Source organism: Hylobates moloch, unplaced genomic scaffold, assembly GCF_009828535.3.
Source record: "Hylobates moloch isolate HMO894 unplaced genomic scaffold, HMol_V3 SCAFFOLD_12, whole genome shotgun sequence".
NCBI classification, from domain to species: domain Eukaryota; kingdom Metazoa; phylum Chordata; class Mammalia; order Primates; family Hylobatidae; genus Hylobates; species Hylobates moloch.
The window spans coordinates 78,185,755-78,210,873 of NW_026652287.1; the positions used below are offsets into that span (position 1 = coordinate 78,185,755).

The following is a 25,119-nucleotide window of genomic DNA, read 5'->3' on the forward strand; positions in this document are numbered from 1 at the left end:
TTTGAAAATTCTGTAGTACTTTAAAAATCAATATGACTCATTGCATACCAAAACTATTAAATACTACAATCCTCCTAAAAACACTAGAATCTAAGGAAATTAAGTTCTTTGGGTTCTGGGATTTGAAGATTCAAGACTCACAAAAAGGAATGTGATTTAGGAATTTCAAATTTCTGGATTTTCTTCATTATCATCTTTCATTACAGGAGGATTCAAAACATTTAGTGTGTATTCCAAAGTTACATATTCATTGATATATCTTTGATTTTAAAATGTGTATGCCTAATAAATGCCCCCCAGGAATAGGGAATAGAAGTTAAGAATCAAGGATGGAAAGTTCTGATAATTTTCTTTGCTTTAGATGATGTGATTAATTATAGGCTAATGTAATATCTGAAGCACCTTTGTCTTCGTAATTCCTTGTTTATTTATGTTAAAGAATCAGGATACATCTATATAAACTGTGACTTAATAGAGGAATTTGTCAATATTTGATTTTATGATGAAGGTAATTGAGTTCGTGAAAGGAGATACTGTTGCTCCTTTCTTAATTCCTTGCCAAACATAACAATTTGTATTCTTCAAAAGCTTGAGTGGTTGTACAACTAGGATGCATAATGAGAGATAGAAGAGAATAAGGGATGAGGAGAAGAGAAAGTAAAAGAAAGAACACACACACACCCATGTATATATATATACACAAAGGGAAGACTGTAAGCTAAATGAATATTTTAGAAATCAGAAAGACACATGTTCTACTGAACTCGTGTTCATATATATATATGGGTGTGTGTGTGTGTGTTCAATCTTCACATTTATTCTTCACATTTATTCTTATAATCTTCACATTTATTCGTAACAAAGATAATCATCTTCAATAAAAGATGTTATGATAGCATTTATAATGCTTCCATTTCTCTCTGGAAACATAAGTGAAAACAAGAAGTAGACAGTGGAGTGAAGCCTGAAGAAAAAGAAACAGCTTGCTTTTGTGTAGATGTTCACTCTGCCATATTACTGATATATTTTCTTCCTTGAAATGGCAACACATATTTGTGGGATAGAAATATCTAGGAAATTATTTTGCAAGGATTCTATTCCTATGACTAACAATGCTGTTGCTGTTTAGCATGATATTTTAAATTCTAGCTTATGTAGAACAATAAATCATGCTCTTTTTTTTTGTTTCTTCTTTCAGGGGTAGAAGAAAATAGTTTGGACAGTTTTGTTTTTGATACGCTGATTCCTAAACCAATTACCCAAAGGTACTTTAACTTGTTGATGGAGCATCACAGAATTATACTCTCAGGACCGAGTGGTACTGGAAAGACCTATTTGGCAAACAAACTTGCTGAATATGTAATAACCAAATCTGGGAGGAAAAAAACAGAGGATGCAATTGCCACTTTTAATGTGGACCACAAGTCAAGTAAGGTATGTTGCAGAATTCTAAGAGAACAGCTGCAATTTATCCATAAGTGTTTTAAGCAATCAAATCATAAGATTTTGTGAGACTTCCATGTTGTGCATGGAAAAGAACATCTATCTTTTTTTACTAGAATTATAACCTGGTGAGTGACCAAACTCTGTTTCATCAATTTGAACAAGACTACTATTTTCAGTAACATTCAGTTATCAGGTACTCCCCAAGGTATTGGGAATATACAGAATAATACGACAGGTCCCCTATGGCATGGTTTCTCTTAGACATCCACCTAGAAAATGTTACAGTAGAAAGAGGTCTGTGCACGAGCAACAAGGAAGAATAACTTTTCTTGGAGGAATCAGAGCTTTATAAAGGGGCAATAGTTTGTTGCATCTTAATAGATAAGTAGGAAATAACATGGGTTTTGCAGCAATGGAGATTTGGCAATAATTAGAATATTCCAAGCAGAAATTCTGGGAGCAGCAATTTGCTTATGTCACATCTCCCTAAAAATTTTGTTTAGGAACCTTAGGAAACTTAACAACATTCAGTTTCACCACCATCCAAGGTCTAATGTGCCATAGTAATCAGCCTGAACACTCAGATATTAAAAAGGCATAAGGGCCGATACAGCGTAGCCTGTACTTTCTTATTTTCTGAGTAAAATAAAAAATCCTAAAAAGGAAATAGTTGATGGCTAACATATTTTTAACACTAACCTAGTTTTACCTGTAATTATTTATTAAAGTTTGAATCAATGAAACCTAAAAGTTTCTGTTGAGAAAATGCAACTATTATAAGCAATACCTTGAGGGAATCCCAATTATACTAGGTCATATTACTCTTTCAAGGATAAGCTGGTTCAGTGATCTAAACTGTCCCAGTTTCTCAGAAACCTTAAGTCTGCAAATTTTCAGAAATAAATGTGACTCCCAAGAGCAGCCCAAACCCATTAGATTCTTGAAATAAGCCAGGCATATAGCTTCACGAACAAAAAGTATTAATTTTCTCACCTGTAAAATGAGAGAAATAGTAGGGCTGTTCTAAAGACTAAATAAATGAGTGTGTGTATGCATGTGTGTGTCTGTGTGTGTGTGAGAGAGACAGAGAGAACAGCACAGGTAGCAAGCACAATATAAGAGTTGCTTGCAATTTTTAATTATAGCCCTTGGCTCCCAGTGAAGGTTTCTCTCACAAACATACACACACATATGCACAGTGCGTGCGCACATACACGTACAACCACACACACACATCTTTGTTCAAAACCGTTTTATATGTGTCCTTCAAAAACAACGATGTACATAAAGCACAATGGGATCTCTTAAAGTTAAATAAATGCAATACATAAATTCTGAGTATTTCCTTGGAACTCAGACCTATTCAAATGTGGTTGAACCACCATCTAAAGAAAGACATAGAACCTGAGGTAGAGTATTTGACTCTTCTCTGAGCAAAAGTAGGAGGAGCACAATTGTCTGTATGCTTTAGCTGACATGTTTAATGCTTCCTGTGAATTCCGTCTCCTCATATCTTTATATAAAAGCCTTTTAGCACAGTTTTAAATATTTTCAGCCAAAAAATATGAAAGGTTTGAAAGCCCTCTTAGTCATCCTCAGTGTTTGTTTTTTCCTCAATGTTGGTATGACAAAACTCTTTACAAGGTACTTTTTTTACGGAACAAAAAAGTGTTTAGAAAATAAGAGCAAAATAGATTTATTGGAGGAGACCGTGACATTTTGATAAAGTTGAGGATCACTTAAAATCAAGTTTTGAATTAAATAGATCAAGCTTCATTAGAATGTAGTTGACATGCTAAAACAAAATAGATAATTCCCATTAATTTTAAAACATAGCTTTCCCTAAAAAATATCTATCTATCTATCTATCTATCTATCTATCTATCTATCTATCTATCTATCTATGTATATATTTCAGCTAAGGAAAAAAGTTTATTGCTTAGAGATGTTCTGTTAAGAACATGTTAGTGTCCTATTAACTTTTTTGATGAAATATTTCCAACACTCTTATTTTTTGCTTTTTCAGAGGACAATGTATTTGTGCCATTATTAGGTCAGTTCAGTACTTTATTGCAAAATAATGGGCAGGGGAAAAGCATTGCCAAGCACTGGCAGAGCTAATGATGCTAGGAAACAGTCATAGGAAGAAACTCTTTTTATTTTTTTATCCTTTTTTTATTTATTTTATTAATTTTATTTTTTTGAGACAGAGTCTCGCTCCGTTGCCCAAGCTGGAGTGCAGTGGCACGATCTCAGCTCACTGCAACCTCCACCTCCTGTGTTCAAGTGATTCTTCTGCCTCAGCCTCCTGAGTAGCTGGGACTACAGGTGCCCACCGCCATGCCCAGCTAATTATTTTTATTTTTATTTTTAGTAGAGACGGGGTTTCACCTTGTTAGCAGGATGGTCTCAATCCCCTGACCTCGTGATCCACCTGCCTCGGCCTCCCAAAATGCTGGGATTACAGGCATGAGCCGCTGCACTCAGCCCAGGAAGAAACTCTTGAACAAATCACAATAGCATTCATTCCCAAGAAAGCACAAAGTATAACTAAAAAATATTTATGTTTTATGTTATTCCTTATGGTTTGAAGATATGAACAAGCTATCAGTAATGCCGAATACAAACTCATTGCCAGGAAATTTGGACAATTTTTGCCAAATTGACAGAGAATACCCACTGTTTTCTTGGGAGTTGGGAGTGAGGGTAAGTGAGGATAAATATAAAAAAAGAGGGAATGACAAATTGAGATTGTGTTAGGGATACCAACAGCATAGATTTGCTGAAGTAAAATGCTAATGAGGCATGAAATAATAAATCCTGTTCCTGAAAACCTGGAGCTGTGTAAATGCTGACGCATTTTATGCTGTGCCATAGATAGCACTGAAGAGACAAATCCGAAAAGCACTTACTGATTCAAAAAAAAAAGAAGAAACTCGAACAACAAATCATCAAATGAAAAACATCTTTTCATGTTTTCGGTACCTCTGCACTTTACATTCTGTTCCTCTTCCCACACTTCAAGCCCTCCCTCAACCTGCCAGCTGGAATATTTTGATTGAGAGCAGTACACATAAACAATTACACTTTGTGACATTCGATATAGTAGGCCCAGAAGGCTAGAGGTGGATTTAGTAGAGAATACATGGCCAGCTGAAGCCATTTGGAATGTTAGGTTGGAAAAGATCAGAAAACTGGAGTTGATAGATTCCTTTTTAGTGTGTCTGGAGTCAGCATCTGAGAAAGCAGTGATCTACCATTTTTATGTAACTGTGGTGTTCCACCTGTAGTTTCAGAGTATGGGATTCATCTCATTGCCAACTCCCATCTGGTAGATATGCCTGTTTCCTTCTACCTGACTAGATCTGGAAAAAAGACTTTTAATGCCAGTGCATCAGTGCCTCAATCTAAGATTTCATTTTCATAAAGCTAGAGTGGGTATCATGAAGTTATTTCAAGGGAATCTGTGAAAAACTCTTAAGTTATATGAAAAAAGTATATTTGTGTTTGCCTGTTTCTACATCCATTGGTTCATACCTACCATCAGATTCCCAAGGGATCCACTACCCTCTTGAGATGAAAGAGAGCCACATTACAATTAGAATCTAAAGGCTCTGATTGTCCAAAAATGACCCAGTGATCTGCTAATTATGAAATTCAATTCCTTTGTGCCTCCCCACTCTCTCTCTCTCTCTGAGGTTCATGTTATCATTTTCTCCTTGTTTCCTGCTCCCTGGTAAATTGCTTTTTGGTTTTTTTTCACTCTCTGCTCTTCCTTCAATTCCCAGTAAATGAAACTGTTTTTCTTTATAATGAACTATTCTGTTCTCTCTCACTTTTATTCCCCTTTGGATGACTCTCGTGGCTTCAACTTGTGTTGACTTGTGTGGTTGACTTCAATTAAACACAATCAGCCATGCCCATTCTCCGAAATGTGTAAGCTTTCTATCATCCTGCACATATGTTTCTATCCACCTACTAAATATATATGTTGAGAATTGACAATTTCAGCCCCAAACACAAATTATAAGTTTATCCTCTTCCATTCCTTTCCAACAAAACCACCCTCCACCCCAGATTAACATCCTCCTCTGTTGTTTCTTGGATTTCTACAATTATTTTTTAACGGCTCGATACACGATTTCCTTTAAATTTCCTTTCTTTTTTTGGGATATATTCATTCACCTCATGGAACATAGAATATCTTTTCATAATTAAAATCTGATCAGATTAAAATTTTTCAATGTTTTCTTATAGATTTCTGTACTAGATCAAAAACATCACATTGTTCCTTGTTCAGTCCCTCAGTATCTCTAGGCTTCAATAATTTCAACATTCTCTTGGCTGGTCTTGCTTCTTCCTTTCAATATGCTCACCACATGTTAAATCACCATTGTGACTACTTACTCAGGTCACCAGAAGAATGTTTCTTCACTGCCAAAAGGAAATGTCCAGTGATCTTCCTAATCATTTAAGGTTGCAGTTTCCTTTACAATTTCATTACCACCATTTCCTTTCACAAACACATATTCTTAGCTTTTTTCCTACATGGATATCATATTTTCATGTTTCTGACTGGTTATTCCTCTGTATTTGGAAAGCTCTTCTGTTGTGTTTGAGCATCAAGGTATTACCCAATCTTAAAAACAAGGGAATAATAGCAAATAATACTGCCACCACAACGCCTTTTCCAGACGCTACAAGCAATCTTTACATACTATAAACAAAATCTTTGATCTATACTTTTTTGAAGTAATGTATTATTTTGACTGTGAATTATAGTTATATACGTATATGCCTGATCTTCTATTCCAGGAAGGTAATAAGCTTCTTAAATGCTATTTCCCTTTCTAATTAATTATTCTATCTTTCACATTTCTGTTTCCTTGGATAAGTAAATTGCTTTCCTCTACTGAAAACAAACACGCAAACAAACATATCAATGTTCCACACTTGTTTATGTAATAAAAATGCAACTTCTTCTGCATGGATTCAAAGTCTTTTTTCTTTTTTATTGCCACCACCAGTAGCATGTACTATATTCTTCTATAACAACAGAACACTTATTTCCCAAAACACATCATACACTTACACTTTTCGGGTTTCACTTTTTATTCTTTAGATTTCAATCCTTTTTTTTTTTTGTTATTATTACTTTTTGCTTTTTTTTCCCCTTTTAACCACTGTACTCTGTTTTTCTGTAAACCTTAAGTCTGGATTAGATGCCTCTCTTATGTCTCCCTATAATGTTTTGTGCATTTCACTTAAGCACACTGTATTTGAATCACTTGCTGACCTGCTTCTCTGCTTATCAACTCTAAGTTTCTGAAAGACAGAAATTATGTTTTATCTCTAAATCCCTGGTGCCAGCAGGATGCTCCAGTTGGGATTAATCTCTTTCCCACCTATAGGCCACATGCCTCCTTTATCCTCTCTCATGGAATGTTTTACCTTGCATTTTGTAAATTCATCATTATTTACATGTGTGCCTACCACCCCACTCAGGTTCCAGTGTTACCTCCTCCAGAAAACCACTCTTGACACCCAGCAGCTAGGCTAAATCTCTTCCCTTGACTTCTCAGATCTCATAATATATTTATGATATTATATTGAAATCATTTGTAACATTTAAATTCCAGTCCCTAATGTGACAACTCTTAGAGCTTACAGGGAAAAACAGCCTGATTACCTTTTTTAGTCCTCATGTCCGTAGAAGTACTTGATGCAGTTCATAATAAATGTTAAACCTACTTAAACTCCATTGATAGCAGGAATCAGACTTCACTATTTTTGTATACCCAGGGCTTGGTCTAAGGCTATGAATGCAGTAGATAGACAGTGAATATTTTATAAATGAATGAATGACTTAATGTAGCTAAATTAGTGACATAAATTTAATTTTTTCTTTTAAAGTAAATAGAGTTCTCCAGAATATTCAACAGTTTTAAACAGATTTTTCTGCATTCTCTGACTTAGGCAAGATTTATTTTATGTGATTAGCTCAATAGAAAACAAATAGTACTTTATTTCTTTAATACATTTTTATATTTGAACATAAATAAAAATTACTAAACGCCTCAAAATCCTGGCCTGTTGTTTTATCTCCTACTTTTATTTCAGCAGTGGTGTTACAGACAGAGAGAGGTTGCATCTAGAGTGAGTAATTCACACATTTACCTGGCTGCCAGAAACCAGAATCATGGAATTGTTTTATAACCCTGAGCACGATTTGCAAATTGAAAATGTCATTGTAAATATGCAAATATTATGGAAATGTTCTTACTGATTAGGATAATTTTAAGAAACCTAATTATGTTCCTGGCCTACCCATCTGTGAGAGCAGTCAATCAGCAAACTGGTTATCATATTTAGATTAAAAGCTATTAGACAGGAATAATACCTGTAAAAGAACCAATAAACTCAAGAGATGCTAAATTTTGTCTCTGTTTAAAATTACAGCAATTGCATGCAGATTTTAAATAAATAATAAGCAAACTTTTATCAAGGTCCTATGGCTGTACTTTTAGATATACCCCATCTACATGAATTAGAATTAACGCAATTAAAAATATTAGTGGAACCTGAGAAATGCCATTTTGAATTTAGTTCATACTTGAAATATTAAGGTTGCTAAAATTTACTTTTATCATTGCATACCAAAACTCAGAATAAAATCTCAATATATGTGGTTTATCATAAGAGTTCATATCCAGAACTCATTTTGGCTTTTCTTTCGGGGAGAAAGCCACTTAGAAATATGCCTTCGTGTTTATACTTTTATATTTGCTGCAGGTGTTTGGTACTGGATCTTCTATTGCTTTCCTTTTTCTCGCTTTTATTTAAAAAAATTATTCTGTCAGCAATATATGCTTTTTGATTCATAGGAAAAGATTTTACATCAGTTGAATAATCTATGACTTTAATGAAAGAAACTGAATAGAGGACAAAGCGTGCTATTCCTAAAATATTAACTGCTTGCTATTAGTATAAATTTATCATTGATGTATCTGTTTTCTTCATTTTTTAAAAGGAATTGCAACAATATCTAGCTAACCTGGCTGAACAGTGCAGTGCTGATAATAATGGAGTGGAGCTCCCAGTTGTAATAATTCTTGATAATCTTCATCATGTGGGCTCTCTGAGTGATATCTTCAATGGTTTTCTCAATTGTAAATACAACAAATGGTATGCTTATCAAATATTTTGAATAATGAAATATGAAATAATTATCATCAAATTTGCCTTCTTGTGCCTGTATGCATTTTTAAAATTTCTTTAATATTTAATTTTTATTTTTTAAATTGACAAAACTGTACATATTGATTGTGTACACCATGATGTTTTGAAGTAAATGTACACTGTAGAATGATTAACTCCAGCTAATTAACATATGAACTACCTCAGTAGTTATTATTTTTAGACTTACAATGGCTGCCATTAATTTGAGAAACCCTCTTTAATATTATACCATAATTTTAAAGACTCCCTATGTATTCCTTAGAATATCTATGTATTCATTCAACAACCATATCCCAGGCACTCTTATGGAAACATTACTTCCTTGATGCTGTTAGCTTCTGCAGACATGATGAACATTCGTGAAGCCAACATCAATGATGGAATAGTTTTAATCAGGGAAATTAAAAACTAACTGGAGCCTTTAGAGCTCTGGTTTCATTCTCAGTTCATATCAAAGTTTAAATTCAACCTTTCTCTAGAGATAAACTTAATACATTCAGATATAGCTCCCTCTATTAATGAGTATGATTTTTAACTATTTACAATAAAAGGAAAGGTTAAAGTAAGGTATTAAAAATCTTAAAACCCACTAAAGATTCACTGTGGCATGGCCTCTAAAGAAAGGACATATAAGAATATCAACATAAAATAATTAGTTTTAATAGTGCCAAATATTCCAATTATCTCTGCTAGAGATTTTTGGAAGTTAAATGATCAGCATGAAATAAGGATTGAAAGAATACAAATTGTCTCACAATATTAATAATCTTTAACATAACTATGAAATATTAAAATAGTAAAAATTAATATATTTTATCATAAGCATTATAAGATGTTAGAGTGGGACAAAACCCCTATGATTATACTAACTAAACTCTTTACTCAAATAATGTAAATTACAAATAAACTCAGGCTCAGAGGGAGAAAATGCCTTGCCTTGATTCCAGAACTGGAATTAGAAACTCAAGTATCAATTTCTAGTCCAGTGATCTTTGTCATTTTCCATTACAGAATTACCCTTTAAAAGACAAATATTGAAATGGAATAATCCATATCTATCCTAGTAGTTTTCCAAGATAATTTTAATGAATTAATCACTTTTGCCTCCAGCAAATTAAAATTTTCTATTTATTTTTTTCTAGTCCATATATTATTGGAACAATGAATCAGGGAGTTTCTTCATCACCAAATCTAGAGCTGCATCACAATTTCAGGTAAAGTTAAGCTGAAGGTTTGTTTTTTTTGTTTTGTGTTGGGGGGGGCAGGAGAGGGGATTGGCATTGTTTCTTTCTGTTTGTTTTTGTGGGTTGTTTTTCCATTTGTACTTTGACAAATCTTGCCAGAAATGACCTGTGGTGTGAAAATAATTCTCACTTCTGACACTTTCTCAAGCAAACATTTCGTGATCTTCAACCTGTAATCAGATGTGTTTCTTTAAACAAAAAAAAAAAAAAAAGGAAAGAAAAAAGAAAAGTAAAGTAAATGTTTTTTCTGATCACTATGTCCCTGGTTAAAGTAGAGCATATTCCTTCTAAGTGTGAGAAATGTGAAGAGAGTTGCTATTTCAGGATTTGTGATTCTCCTACAGAAGAGTGATCAGCATTTAGACTCCCACTCACTTCTGACGCACATGAGCTTCTTTTTAGCTCAAAAAGTAGAGTTAGCTACATTATAGCTCTCATCCTAGTAGACCTCCTAACACCTTTGATCATTAAAAGGTGGCCACCAATTGAAATGGGAATGTTATTACTTTCCAATAGAATGTATTACTTTCTATTGGAAAGTAATAATGAATAAATAAATAAAATAAATAATAATGATAAAGAATCACTGTGAATGTAAAATTTAATTTACATAAAAATGTCTGATATTTTTTTCTTTTGTAGGTGGGTATTATGTGCAAATCATACAGAACCAGTGAAAGGCTTTTTAGGCAGATACCTTCGAAGAAAACTCATAGAGATAGAAATTGAAAGGAACATTCGCAATAATGACCTAGTCAAAATTATAGATTGGATTCCTAAGACGTGGCATCATCTCAACAGTTTTTTGGAAACACACAGTTCTTCTGACGTTACCATTGGTGAGTTCCAAAATTATAATATGCCATTTTCCAGGAACTAACAGTCCTTGGTAAAGATGGCCAGATTGGGTGGTAGAAAATAACAAGCAAAGCTAATGCTTATTCAAGCTTCCAAAGATTTATTTTTTTCCCTTCTGAAAGTTTGCTTTCTTCTTCTTTGTATCTCCAATTAAATCCATTTTGTCTGACAGTTATGTTTTACTAAAATATTACCGAGATCAGATAAGTTCAATATGGACAAATATCTAAAAATCAGATAACCACTGGAAATGAATAGTAGCGATTTAGGATACTTTTTATGCTAAAAACAAATTTGGCTAAATAGCTCATGTCAAATAAAGTTGTGAGGAAGGATTTTAGTTAGAGATAATTTAGATGCTTTGTAAATAATTTAAATATTTTGTGTTTTTCATGAAGACAAAACTGTTTGAGTTATTTCTCTTTTAGTTTGCATAAAGATATTTACATTTTTATTCCTTCTTTAATTGCATGTACAGAAGTCTCTTTCACATTGTTATGCATCATAAAAATGTACTCACTGTTAACATAGTTTAGATTAGGAAGAAGAATTCTACACTGGGACCAGAACACTCATGCCAGGTCCCAATTCTGCAAAGAATGACATGTTTTATATTTGGCAATTCATTTCAGCACAGCTTTGTTGCTTGTAAAATGAAACAGGATAACTGCATTATGACTTTTATCATTTCTCCTAACTCTAGTATATTGTGCCCTAGATTAATATTTATTGTAAAAAGATAGAAGTGGCTAGGATATTGGGTCTTCAGTAAACATGCTTTAATAATAATCAAGCTGGCCAATAATACAATTTTCTAGGAATTTTGTAAGAAATATATTATATTCCAAAATGGTGTCTAGATATGTGTTTAGATCATTAAATATAACTCTTAAAATATTTTGTTATTTGTTTCTTCTCAGGTCCCCGACTATTCCTTCCTTGCCCCATGGATGTAGAAGGTTCTAGAGTATGGTTCATGGATCTCTGGAACTATTCTTTAGTACCTTATATTCTGGAGGCAGTGAGAGAGGGTCTTCAGGTATAGTACTCAATTTTCATTGCTATTTTTTAAAAAAAGCAAAAAAAAATCTGGGTATTTATGCAGAAAACTAAAGGCATGAACTATATAAATAGAGCAATAAAGTTTTCAAGAGCAAATAGTTTGTAATATTTTCCCCGTTCTGAGAACAAATTTGTAAGAGAAAGAAAAGGTACAGTTATTTCAACAACTATACATTTAAGTCCAAATGGTTGTCATGGATGTTTACAGATTGTTTTTATTAGATAGCTAATTAATTGCACAGTTCTACGTCTTATGACACAGCCATGTTTACATGAGCCTTGACCATTTATATTCTTATCACATAATTTCCTTTATCTTTTTCTTCTTTTCTATCTCCTTCCTTCCTTCCTCCCTCCCTCCCTCCCTCCCTCCCTCCCTCCCTCCCTTCCTTCCTTCCTTCCTCCCTCCCTCCCTCCCTCCCTCCCTCTCCCCCTCCCCACTCTCTCTCTTTCTCTCTCTCTCTTTCTTTCTTTGTTTCTTCTTATTCTTTTTTTGTGTGTGTGTGTGTGTGACAGGGTCTCACTCTGTCACTCAGGCTAGTGCGCAGTGCTACAACCATGGCTCACTGCAGCCTCAAATTTTGGGCTCCAGTGATGAGGCTTTCCAAGTAGGTGGGAGTATAGGCACACACCGCCACACTCAGTTACTTTTATTGTTATTATTATTATTTTAGAGACATGGTCTTGCTAGGTTGCTCAGGCTGGAATTGTTTTTTCCTTTTTTTCACATAATTTTTGACAAGTAGCTTTTGCTTGTAAGTTTCCTGTTGTTGGAAGCCCTTTAATGTCACTTGCAGGATCCTTTACTATTTTGGAGGGAATACTCTAAATTCTAAGAGAGTCAGTTGGTCTTTTGATCTATGACAGATTGGTTTCACAGCATCTTTGCTCTTCCTCTCATGTGCCTTCTATCTTGAGGCCCTGCAACCAAGGCCCTTCTGTTTTTTCCTAACTAAAAGATGAAAATGTATCACTAAAAGAAATCCCTATTTCTCCAACAAAATACATGTCATTTTTCCATAAGTATTGCTATTTCCTTAAGTTTGATTTGAAATTGTAGAATTATAAAACTCTTTAAAATTTGTGTAACATAATCACCCAATTTATTGAGGAAGAATCTCATCTCCTTTTCAATAACTCAGCCAAGACATCTCTATTTCTGGTTTTTACAACTACTACTAGAATTAAGATATAGTTTATGTTTTCCACATTCAATCATCTACAATACTGTGTTGTCTTTATTTTACTATCTAAAAAAAATTTTCCATCTGTTTTTCCCTCTTTTACTCCCTTTTACTATCATGCTGTCTTTATCTATTGAATGGCATGGCAGTATTTGGAACTAAAATGACAGTTCTGGTGAACATGATGAATTTTATGAGGATACTCTGAAGCCTCAGAGATAAAGCTAAGATCCTAAATAATGCTATTGATTGGTTCTACTCTAGATTTAAATAATCAAATTTAACACTTTTAAGGGTATGAGTCAATCTACCCCAAGCAAGTGCCTCCAATAAAATAAAAGCTTGTACAAATGTCTTTATTTTTCAAGTATAACATATTGTGTTTCAGAATTCTTCAAAACTGGCCGGGCGCGGTGGCTCACGCTTGTAATCCCAGCACTTTGGGAGGCCGAGGCGGGCGGATCACGAGGTCAGGAGATCGAGACCACGGTGAAACTCCGTCTCTACTAAAAATACAAAAAATTAGCCGGGTGTGGTGGCGGGCGCCTGTAGTCCCAGCTACTCGGAGAGGCTGAGGCAGGAGAATGGCGTGAACCCGGGAGGCGGAGCTTGCAGTGAGCCGAGATCGCGCCACTGCACTCCAGCCTGGGCGACAGAGCATTCCCGAGACGAAAAAGATAAAAAAAAAAAAAAAAAAGAATTCTTCAAAACTACCATAGGATATAAGTTGGATCTTTCAATGTTGATTATTTGTACCAAAAAAAATCATTTTATGAAAATTTTAGAACTCATATACATTATTTGTTCTCTAGCTATGGTTTTGGTTTTAATAAACCATTATCTATTTATAAATAAATTTCTCCTCATTTAATATTTGCTTACTAATAGAAAGCAAAGGAATCTTTGTAAAAACCTTGAAATGATAATAGCTAAAATGCTTAGCATCCTTAGGTCTTATTTCAAAAGGTGCATGGGTTCTTTTTTCATATTTAAATTAATATTATTTATAGAACATTATTTGGAGAATTATAATTCTATAAAGTTTCCATTTGGGCAAAAGTATAATCACTTAAGGATTAGTTTCTCAAACTAAAACAGAGATATTTCAAACTTATTTTTGAAGAGGGATAAAAATGTCTCAGTTCTTGCTATGGTTCAGGATGTTTAGTAGTAGGTTAGTGTGAAAGATAAATCAACCGTGATTTAGGGCTTGTTGGGGGAGGGGAATCCAGCACATGGGAAGGGAAAAATTGGAAAATCCTTTTGTGGGTAGACAGTTTTCATTGCTATTGAAGACTATGCTGGGCCAGAAAAGTCTATCAGTTGAAAATATTTCTAGGGGAGCAAGAAGCAAAGGAATCATATCTGTCATGATCCATTCCCATGGATCTACTGGCAACAAAGAATCTTGGATTGGAGAAGGAAGTGGAGAAACAAAGCCTGGTAGCAAAAATGACACTCTTAAGTTTAGAGTAATAAAATAATCTCTTCAGATGAAGGCTGATTTTTTTGGTGAAAAACCTTATGGGGAATGCATTCTGCCAGATGTTCTAGTTGGAAAAGATGTTGGTGATACAATGGATTTTGATTTTTATTCTGGTGGATTATTTCTTAAAAAGTCAGCTATCAATTCATCTCATTCTGAATATTTAGATTTCTCTTTGTTCAATTATTTTTCTACAATATGTGTTTCACTGGGAAATATAGTGTTTGGCCCATTTAGCTTTTCATTGGTCTCTTCCAATTTTGCTGTCCTGGATGGTTCTTTAAAAACCTAGAATTAATTGATTCTAGACTTACATTAAAACAAACAAATAAACATAATTAAGCGTTCCAAGACTTATACATGTTTTTCTTCAATTGGTTTAAGTTGTGTAGCATGCTATATTTTACATCTATAAAGTAAGTTTATAACTGAGAGGAAATTTTAAAAAAAGTATAATGATTGTTACCTCTGTTATCATCTTCTAAGGAAATGCACAGATATCAGTACCTAGACTCCCTTTTATTTTAGGTAAGTCCAACTTTTCCAGAAGAAACTCAAAGAAAACTCTAAGGCAGTCCATGAAGTTTTTGTGGTGTTAATGTCCACCATTTTCCCTTTTGTCTTTACTGAACCAAAACAAACTATACAAAACAACCATCTCACAACAAACCAAAGTATGTCATCTGAGACCAAATAGGCACCTGCTAAACAGGATTGTCCTTGGTAAAGCAAGTCAAATGGGGAGGGAAAGTAATTTAAGGAACAAGTGTCCCTATGTTACTGCCCCCTTCTCTTAATTTTCACTTTTTTTCTGTTTTTTTTTTTTTTTTTTTTTTTCTGTGCCCTTATAATATCATACTTTTTTTTTTTTTTTTTTACAATGTCTCATTCTTCTCTTCAGGGTGCCCTTTCTAGTTCGGGTTCAGCTTTGCTTGCAGCTTAAAAATGTTTAACATCTCTTGGATTTATCTGATTCTTCTGTTCCACTGCCAGTGCTTTAACCAGGCTATATCAGCTCTTCCTTATTGGGCAAATTGCACAATAAGGGTTCTTGCAAAGTTGATAATTCAGTTTCCTATTTTTTATCCTCTTTTACTAGTGGCCTGAAACACAAACATCTAAAAAGAGTTTTTACAGAAAGCAATGGGATTAAAGAGCAAGTTGATTACAGGAAAATTATTATCAGAGAAAGTTTTCTTACTCTAAAAGACAGTTTGAGTAGAATGAATTAGGCAGAGAAAAATAAGTTACTTTTATTTTATTTCCATCTTTCCAAGGTACACTTTAGTAGAGAACTCTACTTAACATCAAGCATATTTTTTAAAATCTTCCATAATTGAAGCTTTTATTTTTCAACCTTTAGTTTTCCCTTGGCTTGTCAAATTACTAGTAAAAGTAAATGTGGGCAGTCATGTCCATGTTTATTTATAATAAACCTCCCATATATTCTCCCCCAAAGGTTGACATCGATTCCAAATATTCAGCTTTATTTTATCTAGCCTTCAAGTTTAAAGTGAGCTATGTAGACAGATACATGTTTTAAATCTGGAAAACTGTATACAGATACTTAATTCTCGTGAAAGTCCCTTAAGAACTCAATATGTCAAAAAATCATATCCAATTAGTAGTCCCCTTTTTTGCTGAATAGAAATGCGTTTTATATACGCTAAACGCGTGGTCAACTTTTAGATGTATGGGAAACGCACACCATGGGAAGATCCTTCAAAGTGGGTGCTTGACACATATCCATGGAGCTCGGCGTCTCTGCCTCAGGAGAGCCCAGCCTTACTTCAGCTGCGACCAGAAGATGTTGGGTATGAAAGCTGCACATCCACTAAGGAAGCCACAACCTCAAAGCACATTCCGCAAACTGACACAGAAGGAGATCCCCTGGTAAGAATCAGATGTTCGTTTCTTCCTATGTAATCTTGACTACAGTGTATAGTCATTAATATTTAGTTATTTCCAGCAAAGACATTTGTTATCCTAAGCAATATTTGGAACAGTTTTAACCCTACTATCTTTGGCCTGCTTTCCATGGATGAAAATCTTAAAGTGAAAACCAAACTTGTATGCTTAAAAAGAAATCAAGAAATGCTACAATCAGAATGAACTCCTAGATTATAATTTTTCTCTTATTATGCATTAAATTGTGCATATAATTAAATAAATATAATTTTCTATATTATGATTCAATTCAATAGGCATTTAAGAGAAAACTCAATTTTTTTCTTAAATAGAAAAACAAAAAAATTATGGTATAATGTGTTCATGGAGAACTAAAAAATATTTTGCCTATGTCGACTAACCTAATTTTATAGAATGGATCTTCTCTTGCCTACTGTAGCAAAGGATAAACTGACCTGGAAGTCAAATGGAAGTTATGGTTTATTTACTTTCTAAAATAGTGGAATAATTGAAATGAAAGTCTGTAAAACTCCAAAGTATGAATATTCTGAAAATATTAAGTATGTAGTATTATTAGGAAAAAACACTTTTTTGATACCTATTTTTATTTTTACAGATTACTTTCAATATATTGGTATCAAATGTGAAGTGTTATTAACTCACCCTTCTATGAGTATAGAGCTTATTGGACTTTTACAACCAATACAGAAAGAAAAGATACTGAAATAAAAATGCATTATGTTGCTTAAATCAAACAAACACAAAACATAAATAATGAAAAATCGTAACCTATGACTATGCCTAAGGATATAAAATTACTTGATATTTTAAGGAATACCCTTACACCAACAACCCTGACACACACACATCATCATCATCATCTCAGCTGAACATTTTGGGAGTTTCTTGTGGAAAATCTGATAAACTTTCAAGATCCTTTCCCCAGCAAAATGCATACACACTGAAAATTTGGCATACAATTTTAAGAGTTTCATCACATCACTGAAGATATACATAGACCTACTTAGATTCCAGGGATTTCCTGCTGATTTCTGATCTAGGCGATATATTCCTTAAGAGCCCAGACTTATATTTTTATAACATGGTACCTGGCCTTTTAGATGATTCATAGTTAGGAATCAACAGTGGTGATGAAATTGGTTTGGATCCAGCATAACTGTGAGCATATACTAAATAACTGCTGATAGAATGATTAACAGAGTAAATATAAGCTTTAGAATATGAGTATGGATTATTTAATCTGAATTCCTCAAAAATTCCGGTCCTACCTCTGCAGTTTTTATATAATATGTCTGTTTTATGAGGAGAGGTGTTTATAAGATTTGTTCTCAGTTTTAGTCTGTAGAGTAGGAAACCCTTAGGAAATGCCCACAACTTTCCCAATTCTCATAGCGCAGGTCAGCTCACCCCATGAAGCACTTTTTTTCCTGATTCTGAACGCACTTGTCTTCTAGTAGAGGAAACAAATTCAAGGTTTTCCATTCTGGCATGAGAACTGGAGTAAAAAAATTTCCTGGTTCCTAACCTGCTGCTCTATTAAGCATCTTAAGAAACAGGGAGTATGAGGTCTTACATGCTAAATGGTAAAAGACATCATCTAAAACTAAATATTTGGCAGGCTTTCTCTGGTTTTAAAAAAATAAATATTTCTATCTGTTTTTCTTTCTTTTTTACTTTCATTTTCTTCTCTTTCTTTCTTTCTTTTTTTTTTTGTTTTTTTTTTTTTGTTTTTTGAGACGGAGTTTCATTCTCGTTGCCCAGGCTGTAGGGCAATGGCACGATCTCGACTCACCACAAACTCCGCCTCCCGAATTCAAGCAATTCTCCTGCCTCAGCCTCCAGAGTAGCTGGGATTACAGTCATGCACCGCCATGCCTGGCTAATTTTGTATTTTTAATAGAGACAGGGTTTCTCTATGTTGGTTAGACTGGTGACGATCTATCTGTTTTTATTTCTATATATTTTTGTAATTACTAGCATGAAGCCAACATATATTTTCAGTCCATTCTAAATCAGAAATCCTACAAAATATCCACTATTTAGTGTCAAGAAATATCCACTATTTAGTGTCAGAAATCCCCAGAGCAACGAGTATAGCGAAGAAACAGGGAAGAAGAGAGGAGAGAGACTTTTTGAATCTGAATGAGGATGCAAGTTTTTGGTATATCTCACATTATGTTAAAAATACAATGTGTGTTCACCATTAACAACAAAGAGAATGTTAATAAGTATGTCCTTAATGCTAAGACCTGGTGATCAGGTGATAACTACGGTATCATTTCTGATCTCAAGAAGCTTAAAATCCAGTAGTGAAGAGAGATGTATGAACCTGTATGAACTGCAGTAACATAATAGAGGCACATATTAGGTAAAATTGTGCATTCATTGAGGAAGCAGTTAGAATAAAGCTTTACAGAGGAGATGCTTGAGCTGGATCTTGAATGATTAATAAGAGTTCACCATATGGTTACAGGGAGAACATCCAAAATTAAAGAAATAGAGTGTGAAACATTGGAGGACACATTGAGGGAACTATACACCAGTTGGTGGTAGGAATTAAAACTATGGAAGTATACAATTGCTAGATCATGCTAAGCCTTGTTTATCATTGCAGGAAGTTAAAACGTTATCACAGAGACAGTGGAGAACCATCAAAGGTGTTTGAGCCATGATTTTCCTAGTTAGATCTGCAGTTTCTAAAGATCACTTTAATAACAGAGTAGAGAGAGGACAGATTGAAGGAGATAGGATGGAATCTGGAAGCTTAGCAGATTTGTAAGTACCAATGATGGTAAGGACTTGATCAAGGTGTTAGAAATGATAAACATTTAATTTATGACTATAGATACCCTATTCCATTTAGTGTTGCTATAACAGACTATTTGAGGCTGGGCAATTTGTAAAGAAAAGAGATTCATTTGGCTCATCGTTCTGGTGGTTGGAAAGTCTAGGATTGGGCAGCTGCATCTGGTGAGAGCCTCATGCTGCATGAACTTATGGTGGAAAGTGGAAGAGGAGTGGGAGTGTACAGAGAGGTCACATGGTGAGAGAAGAAGCACGAATCTTTAATAACCTGCTCTAGCACATGAACTAATCCATTCCCTCCAGAGTGAGAATTCACTGACCCCTAACCAGAATGCCATTAATCTGTTCATGAGGAATCCACCCCCATGATTCAACACCTCCCACTAGGACTCACATCCCAACACTGCCACAATGGGGATAAAATTTCGACAAGAGTTTCGGAAGTGACATTATCACATGCAAACCATAACAGTGAGTGTGGGGAAGAAGTGGGGTGGAAGAGAGGAAAAATATTAATACTTTTTGGAGAATTGTGATGTATCACAATAACGACTAAATCATACATAATCTTCTCATGTAATCTCCCTTGATTTGAATGCACAAAATAATACTAAGCAAAGGCAAAGTAAATCCCACTGTATACATTTATTATGAATCTGAGATGTGGAATGTATTATAATGGAACATATTTACTATATGACACCATTTTAAAAAATTTAGACTTTAATAACAATACTATTACACAGTGAAACTTTTACAACATCCAGCATTCAAGTGATTTCAAACATTTGTGCTTAAGATACAATTGTATCTTTTTTAAAAGATATCATTTATCATTTCTACTCTTACTAAATCACTAGGGTGCTCAAAACTCAGTTTTATTTTACAGATCAGTTTCACCCAAATGCTTGAACATACAGGCAGCTGCTAATGAGTGACAGATTGATAAAAGAAATGGGAGAAGGAATATGAATGGACAGGAAAGTAGGAAGGTGGGGGTGTGGGTGAGAGAGAAAGAGAGAGGAGAGTGGGAGAGAAAGAAACTATGTTGAAGGAGACATTTGACTTTTTGGCTTACTGGGTTTAAAAAGTTATCACCAACTACTTTTATTTCATAACCTTATGTAGCTTATTTAATAAATTAAGAGACTCAGATTGAAAATTAGGTTAAAACATATTTTCCTGAGACTATTAAAATGACTTCAAATTATGCTGTAACTGTAGTCTCTGTCAGAAATGAATTCTTGCTGAAATTGGTGATTACCAGTTTATCATTTATTTCACAAGCATTTATCAAGCACACTTTTTGTACTGAGCACACAAGCATGCATAGCTTAACATATGACCAAGGAATCGTTTTTTTTGATTTCTCCTTTCTATTTCTGTAAGTTGGAAAAAAAAAAACCTTTTGATTATAGAATAATAAAATTAGTATGCATTAGGTAATATAAAAATTTTTACAATTTATAAAAACCCTTGATATGAAAAAAAGTCCACTACCCTCATAAAGACATGTGCCAGTTTTTCTGTGCTTTCTAAAATCATTGAACCATTTATTCACAATTTGCCTTTAAACAGTCTTTTTTTCCAAAAAAAAAAAAAGTCCATCTCTAACACTGGAGCTCCAGATCTATCAAAATTCAAGCAATGTGACTGCTCTTTATTTTATAATACATGGAAATGCTAGCTGCCTTTCTCCCCAGGTGCATATGTCCCTTTTACTAGAACAAACATTACCATTCTCCTATAAGGCTGGGAAACTTGAGACAGCCGCTATTGTTCCAGATGATGGTTTTTGTTTTCGGTGATATATCAATCATATTTTAGCCAGAAATTCAACAACACAAACTTGACAGTAATTCTTTCCTTCTCCCTCTTCAAACACTCATGGTCTGCTTCATTCAATCACCTCCTCCCGAGGTCAGCTCCTAAACAGCAGATGGTGTGCTTGTGTGCAGCAGCTGGCTTCATTCCTCTCCATCCCCTCCTTCTCTCAAGGGACGGTGCGTGTGTGCCTCTGTGTGCGTCTGTGTGTGTATGAACATTCACGACTTTCAGTTGCCATTCAATGCTTTCTGCTTCTCCCAGCCAAAAAGCTGGGAAGCTTGGCGTACTTTCCAGCAACGAACCCAGATGTCCAGCTGTGATTCAGTTTCCTTTCCAGTCTCCCTGCTGGAGCAATATTCATTCACAACCCCAAATAAAAGAGTTATCTAGAGGCCCTATTTTGTCCTTATGGTTTGGTGTTGTAGCGCTGTTTGGGAGAAACAGCGTAGGAGCCAGGGGCAACGAGTAAAAATCTAAAATTATTTTCCCATGTCACTTGGATGGGATAAGACAGCTCTTCGGTGTGGCTCAGGGCCTTGTTTTTTATGGGCTGGCTTACTCAATGCATCATTGCCTACATCGATGTCTTTTTTCTTTCTTCAGATGAATATGCTAATGAAACTCCAAGAAGCAGCCAATTACTCGAGCACACAAAGCTGCGACAGCGAAAGCACCAGCCACCATGAAGACATTTTGGATTCATCTCTTGAATCTACCCTCTAGAGGGTGAAAAAAGTTAGGGGAAAAGACTTTGCTTTTAAAAAAATGTTTCAAAAGAAAGGTATTTTCACTAAACCACTGCCAGTATAAAAGCACCCTGTCGAGGGCCCTGACCCAGAGTTGTGGTCTCCAAGGAGGCAGCAGAACTAAGTCGGAACCGCCAAGATGCTAAATGGCAATGGAAGCTTAACTTTAGTTTATTTCTAAGCATTTTTTATATCTGTGGAGTAATAGAAGGCTCCATTACTCAACTGGAAAGGACCCTAATGACAGGGCAACTGAATAGATTGCACATGGGATAGCCAAACTGGACTTTCTTTGTTTCCTCTTTAAAAGTTTACAATGCAGACCATTTTTTGTCCCTTTTGTTTCCTCTGAGGGGCTGTTCTCCCCAGGCAGGGTCCATCTTTCTGATCTGTCCAACCTCCTTTGTGCCACACGGTGCTGGTCACAGGGCTTCAGTAGTGTTTGTGTTGTGCGCTCACCCCGTTCCAGAACAAATCCAAGAGGCCAGTCCTCCATAAGCACAAATGGAATTGTGCAACCACCAGAAGAACACTACTGTGGCAGACTGGAGAAGTGCCAATTTAATTCGAACTGCCACGTTCTCACGATGTGCTCCACCAACTTTTTAGTATATGAGTCACTGGTTTTATAAGGTTGTTTTTACCACAGTGGTCTTTTTAAACCACCTGCCCACTCCCTTAACAAGAGTTTTATACCAATTATTAGTCAACACTGATAAAAGGCTTTTTTAGGGCTTTATTTGTTTGGGCCTTTTCAGTGAAAGAAGGAACATTTCCTATGGTGCTGTCTCACTGCCTTAAAACAGATTTCTATGACAGTTTAACAGTTGGTTTAAATCCTAAACCATTGATAATTTCCACTGTCTTTTCATTTACAACCAAGCAACACCAGTTAACACAGTAGCCTCATCTCTATATATCTTTCTCTTTTTTTTTTTTTTTTTGAAGAAATGGATAGGAGAAAGATCGGTATTTTTAGCCTTGTGAATAGATCGCTTTGCCTATCCTCCAAAATATTAAAATAACCCAGAAATGCTCTTTGACCGTCACTTAAAACCTAAGACGTGGCGAAATTCCATCCAGTTCTAAGTGAGAGAGTTTCAGAAGGCAGGAGATTTTGAATTATTATCCAGCAGGGCTGGAAGCACTAGATGCAGCATGAGCACAACTATTCGGCTTTCCTTCCCTATTGTTTTTGTTTTTTTAATTAGTTTTGACGCATGTTGTTTTGATTGCTATTGTTGTACATGAGAAATTCAGCATTAAAGAACACTGAAGCGGTAAGGTCACTGTGGAAGAAGAAGCGTTTATACTGTAAAAGAAGGTTAGATTTGCACAGTCTACTGGGTAGGTATTGTAAATAATAATTTTTAAAACTTGCACAAATCGAAACAAACACAAACAAAATTGTATTTTATCCTGTTGGTGTTAAGAGGTGTTTCACTTGCTGAGATTTCCTGTACATTGCAAACAAATACAGAATGCAAACCCTCAAAGCTGTATTATCTGGTGTGTTTGTCCTGTATTTACAGTTGTTATGACTATGCAGGAGCTATCAGTGCTAGAGTGAGCATGCTTCAAAACTGTACATGAAGCCAATATATTTTTGGATAAGTAAAACTGTCTGAAAGTACATCTGTCATGGCAGGCTTTAAAGAGAGTGCATGAAAACTGATCAGTCATTGGAGAAGTTACCACCACACTCAAAGGACAGGTTTTAGGTTTATGAAACCCAAGGGCTAGGCCATGGTGTAGACTTCTTCTATGAGTGTGTGAAAATGTGTTACTTTTAGGACGTGTAATTGGTGCTACTCTCTGTGACCACCAATGGGTCAGTTGCTATAGAACAACAATACCACGAAACATCTGTGCAGTTTTCAGAGTGTCACAAAGTCAATAGGTCCTTACACGGTGCTATTGCCCTAAGGGAAATCCGAACTGAATTTATGCACATAGAATTGTCACCCTGACTTTGAAGCCTCAAACATGGATCAAATCTGTTGTGAAACATCAATCTATGTAGCTGGATGAGTGACTAGTTGCCCTTGTATAATATGTGACCTAAGAAAATTGCTAATCTTTCCCTGCCATTTTGAGAAACACAGTCCAAACATGAGCATAAACAGAATTTCCTGCAATACGTCCCAGTAGGTCCACCTAGTTTACAACTTAAACTAGTTTGTGAAACATTTGTCTGTATACATTTTATATTTTGTACATTTTGATGTAACATATCATGTAAATAGGCAGAAACAGTGAAATAAATCATCTGAAAAGTTTTGTAGTCTTTGTAAAGCCCCAACAATAAGTACTTGGTGTCAATGGACTTAACTGGATGATGTATTTTCTATTGGTTTATTGTTCCTCTAGCTTGTAAACCAGCTTGCATATATTTTTTTGCAAATGTGCACCCTGTATCTGTCTAAATTATTACTTTGCCATTAAAGTGGAATTATTTATTGACAACGTGGTGTGGTTTCTACGTGTGGAAAAAAGTGAATAATTTTGCATCAAGAAGTGTCAAGCTTTAAAATGTTGCTTGCACTATTAATATGCCATCAATAGGACTGTATGCAAATTTCTATTTTATAAACATAAAAAGGGTTTCAGCTTTCAAGTTAATAAAGGTAATCAGTTTATCTTTTTCGATGATAGTTATTTAGTGAATATTTTAGAAAACTCTGAATAGTTTTCCTAGATAGCCGATGATAAAATAAGAATATAAAATAAAACGTTGAGATTCACTGAGTTAAATTAACTCAATAAATGTTTCTTTGTTTTTATTCCATTAAATCCTCTTTTGAACTTTTAGCTCTAAAGATTATTTTAAAGCAAACTAATTCTTTGGGTGGTAGTTTATTTATTTTAATAGAGAAGATAATAAAAAGAAAAAAGAACCTGTTTTAAAATTATAATTTCTTTTTAAGTATCTTGGAAATCTCTTTATAACCTCAGTAATTGGAATGTATATTTGTGATGGTATAAGTAGGATTTTAATTCTAAAAGCAGGAAAACTTCTGAATTAGAATAGTTATAGAGCAAAAAAGAAAGGTATTAGTTTAAATAGACCAATCATCCATAATGGATTATAATCAGTGCATTTGTTCCTTCACTCAGTTGGGAGATAAGGAAATTTCCGCAATTTATCTTATTCAGACAAACATTGAATTTAGCCAAAACTTCAATACAGTTCTGCTAAATGCAATTTCAGGCTGCCTAAGTATAAATGTCAACATTGTCATTCTTTGTGTGACCTTGGCCAATTTACTCAAACTCTATGTGCCTCATTTTCC

At 34.7% G+C, this 25,119-nt stretch overlaps 1 protein-coding gene across 3 annotated transcripts in view; it reads left to right on the forward strand.

Moving 5' to 3' along the window:
- The window catches only part of NAV3 (neuron navigator 3), a 395,528-nt gene extending 373,246 nt beyond the window's left edge, over window positions 1–22,282 (forward strand). For all 3 annotated transcript variants that reach the window (XM_032170807.2, XM_032170808.2, XM_058425703.1), the window contains 7 exons: window positions 1,199–1,434; window positions 8,477–8,631; window positions 9,828–9,899; window positions 10,572–10,768; window positions 11,708–11,826; window positions 16,209–16,412; window positions 21,684–22,282. In XM_032170807.2, coding sequence (XP_032026698.1) covers window positions 1,199–1,434; window positions 8,477–8,631; window positions 9,828–9,899; window positions 10,572–10,768; window positions 11,708–11,826; window positions 16,209–16,412; window positions 21,684–21,803 — 1,103 coding nt within the window. In that variant the 3' untranslated portion in view covers window positions 21,804–22,282. The remainder of the gene's footprint in view (window positions 1–1,198; window positions 1,435–8,476; window positions 8,632–9,827; window positions 9,900–10,571; window positions 10,769–11,707; window positions 11,827–16,208; window positions 16,413–21,683) is intronic.
- The last annotated feature ends 2,837 nt before the right edge of the window (window positions 22,283–25,119 follow it).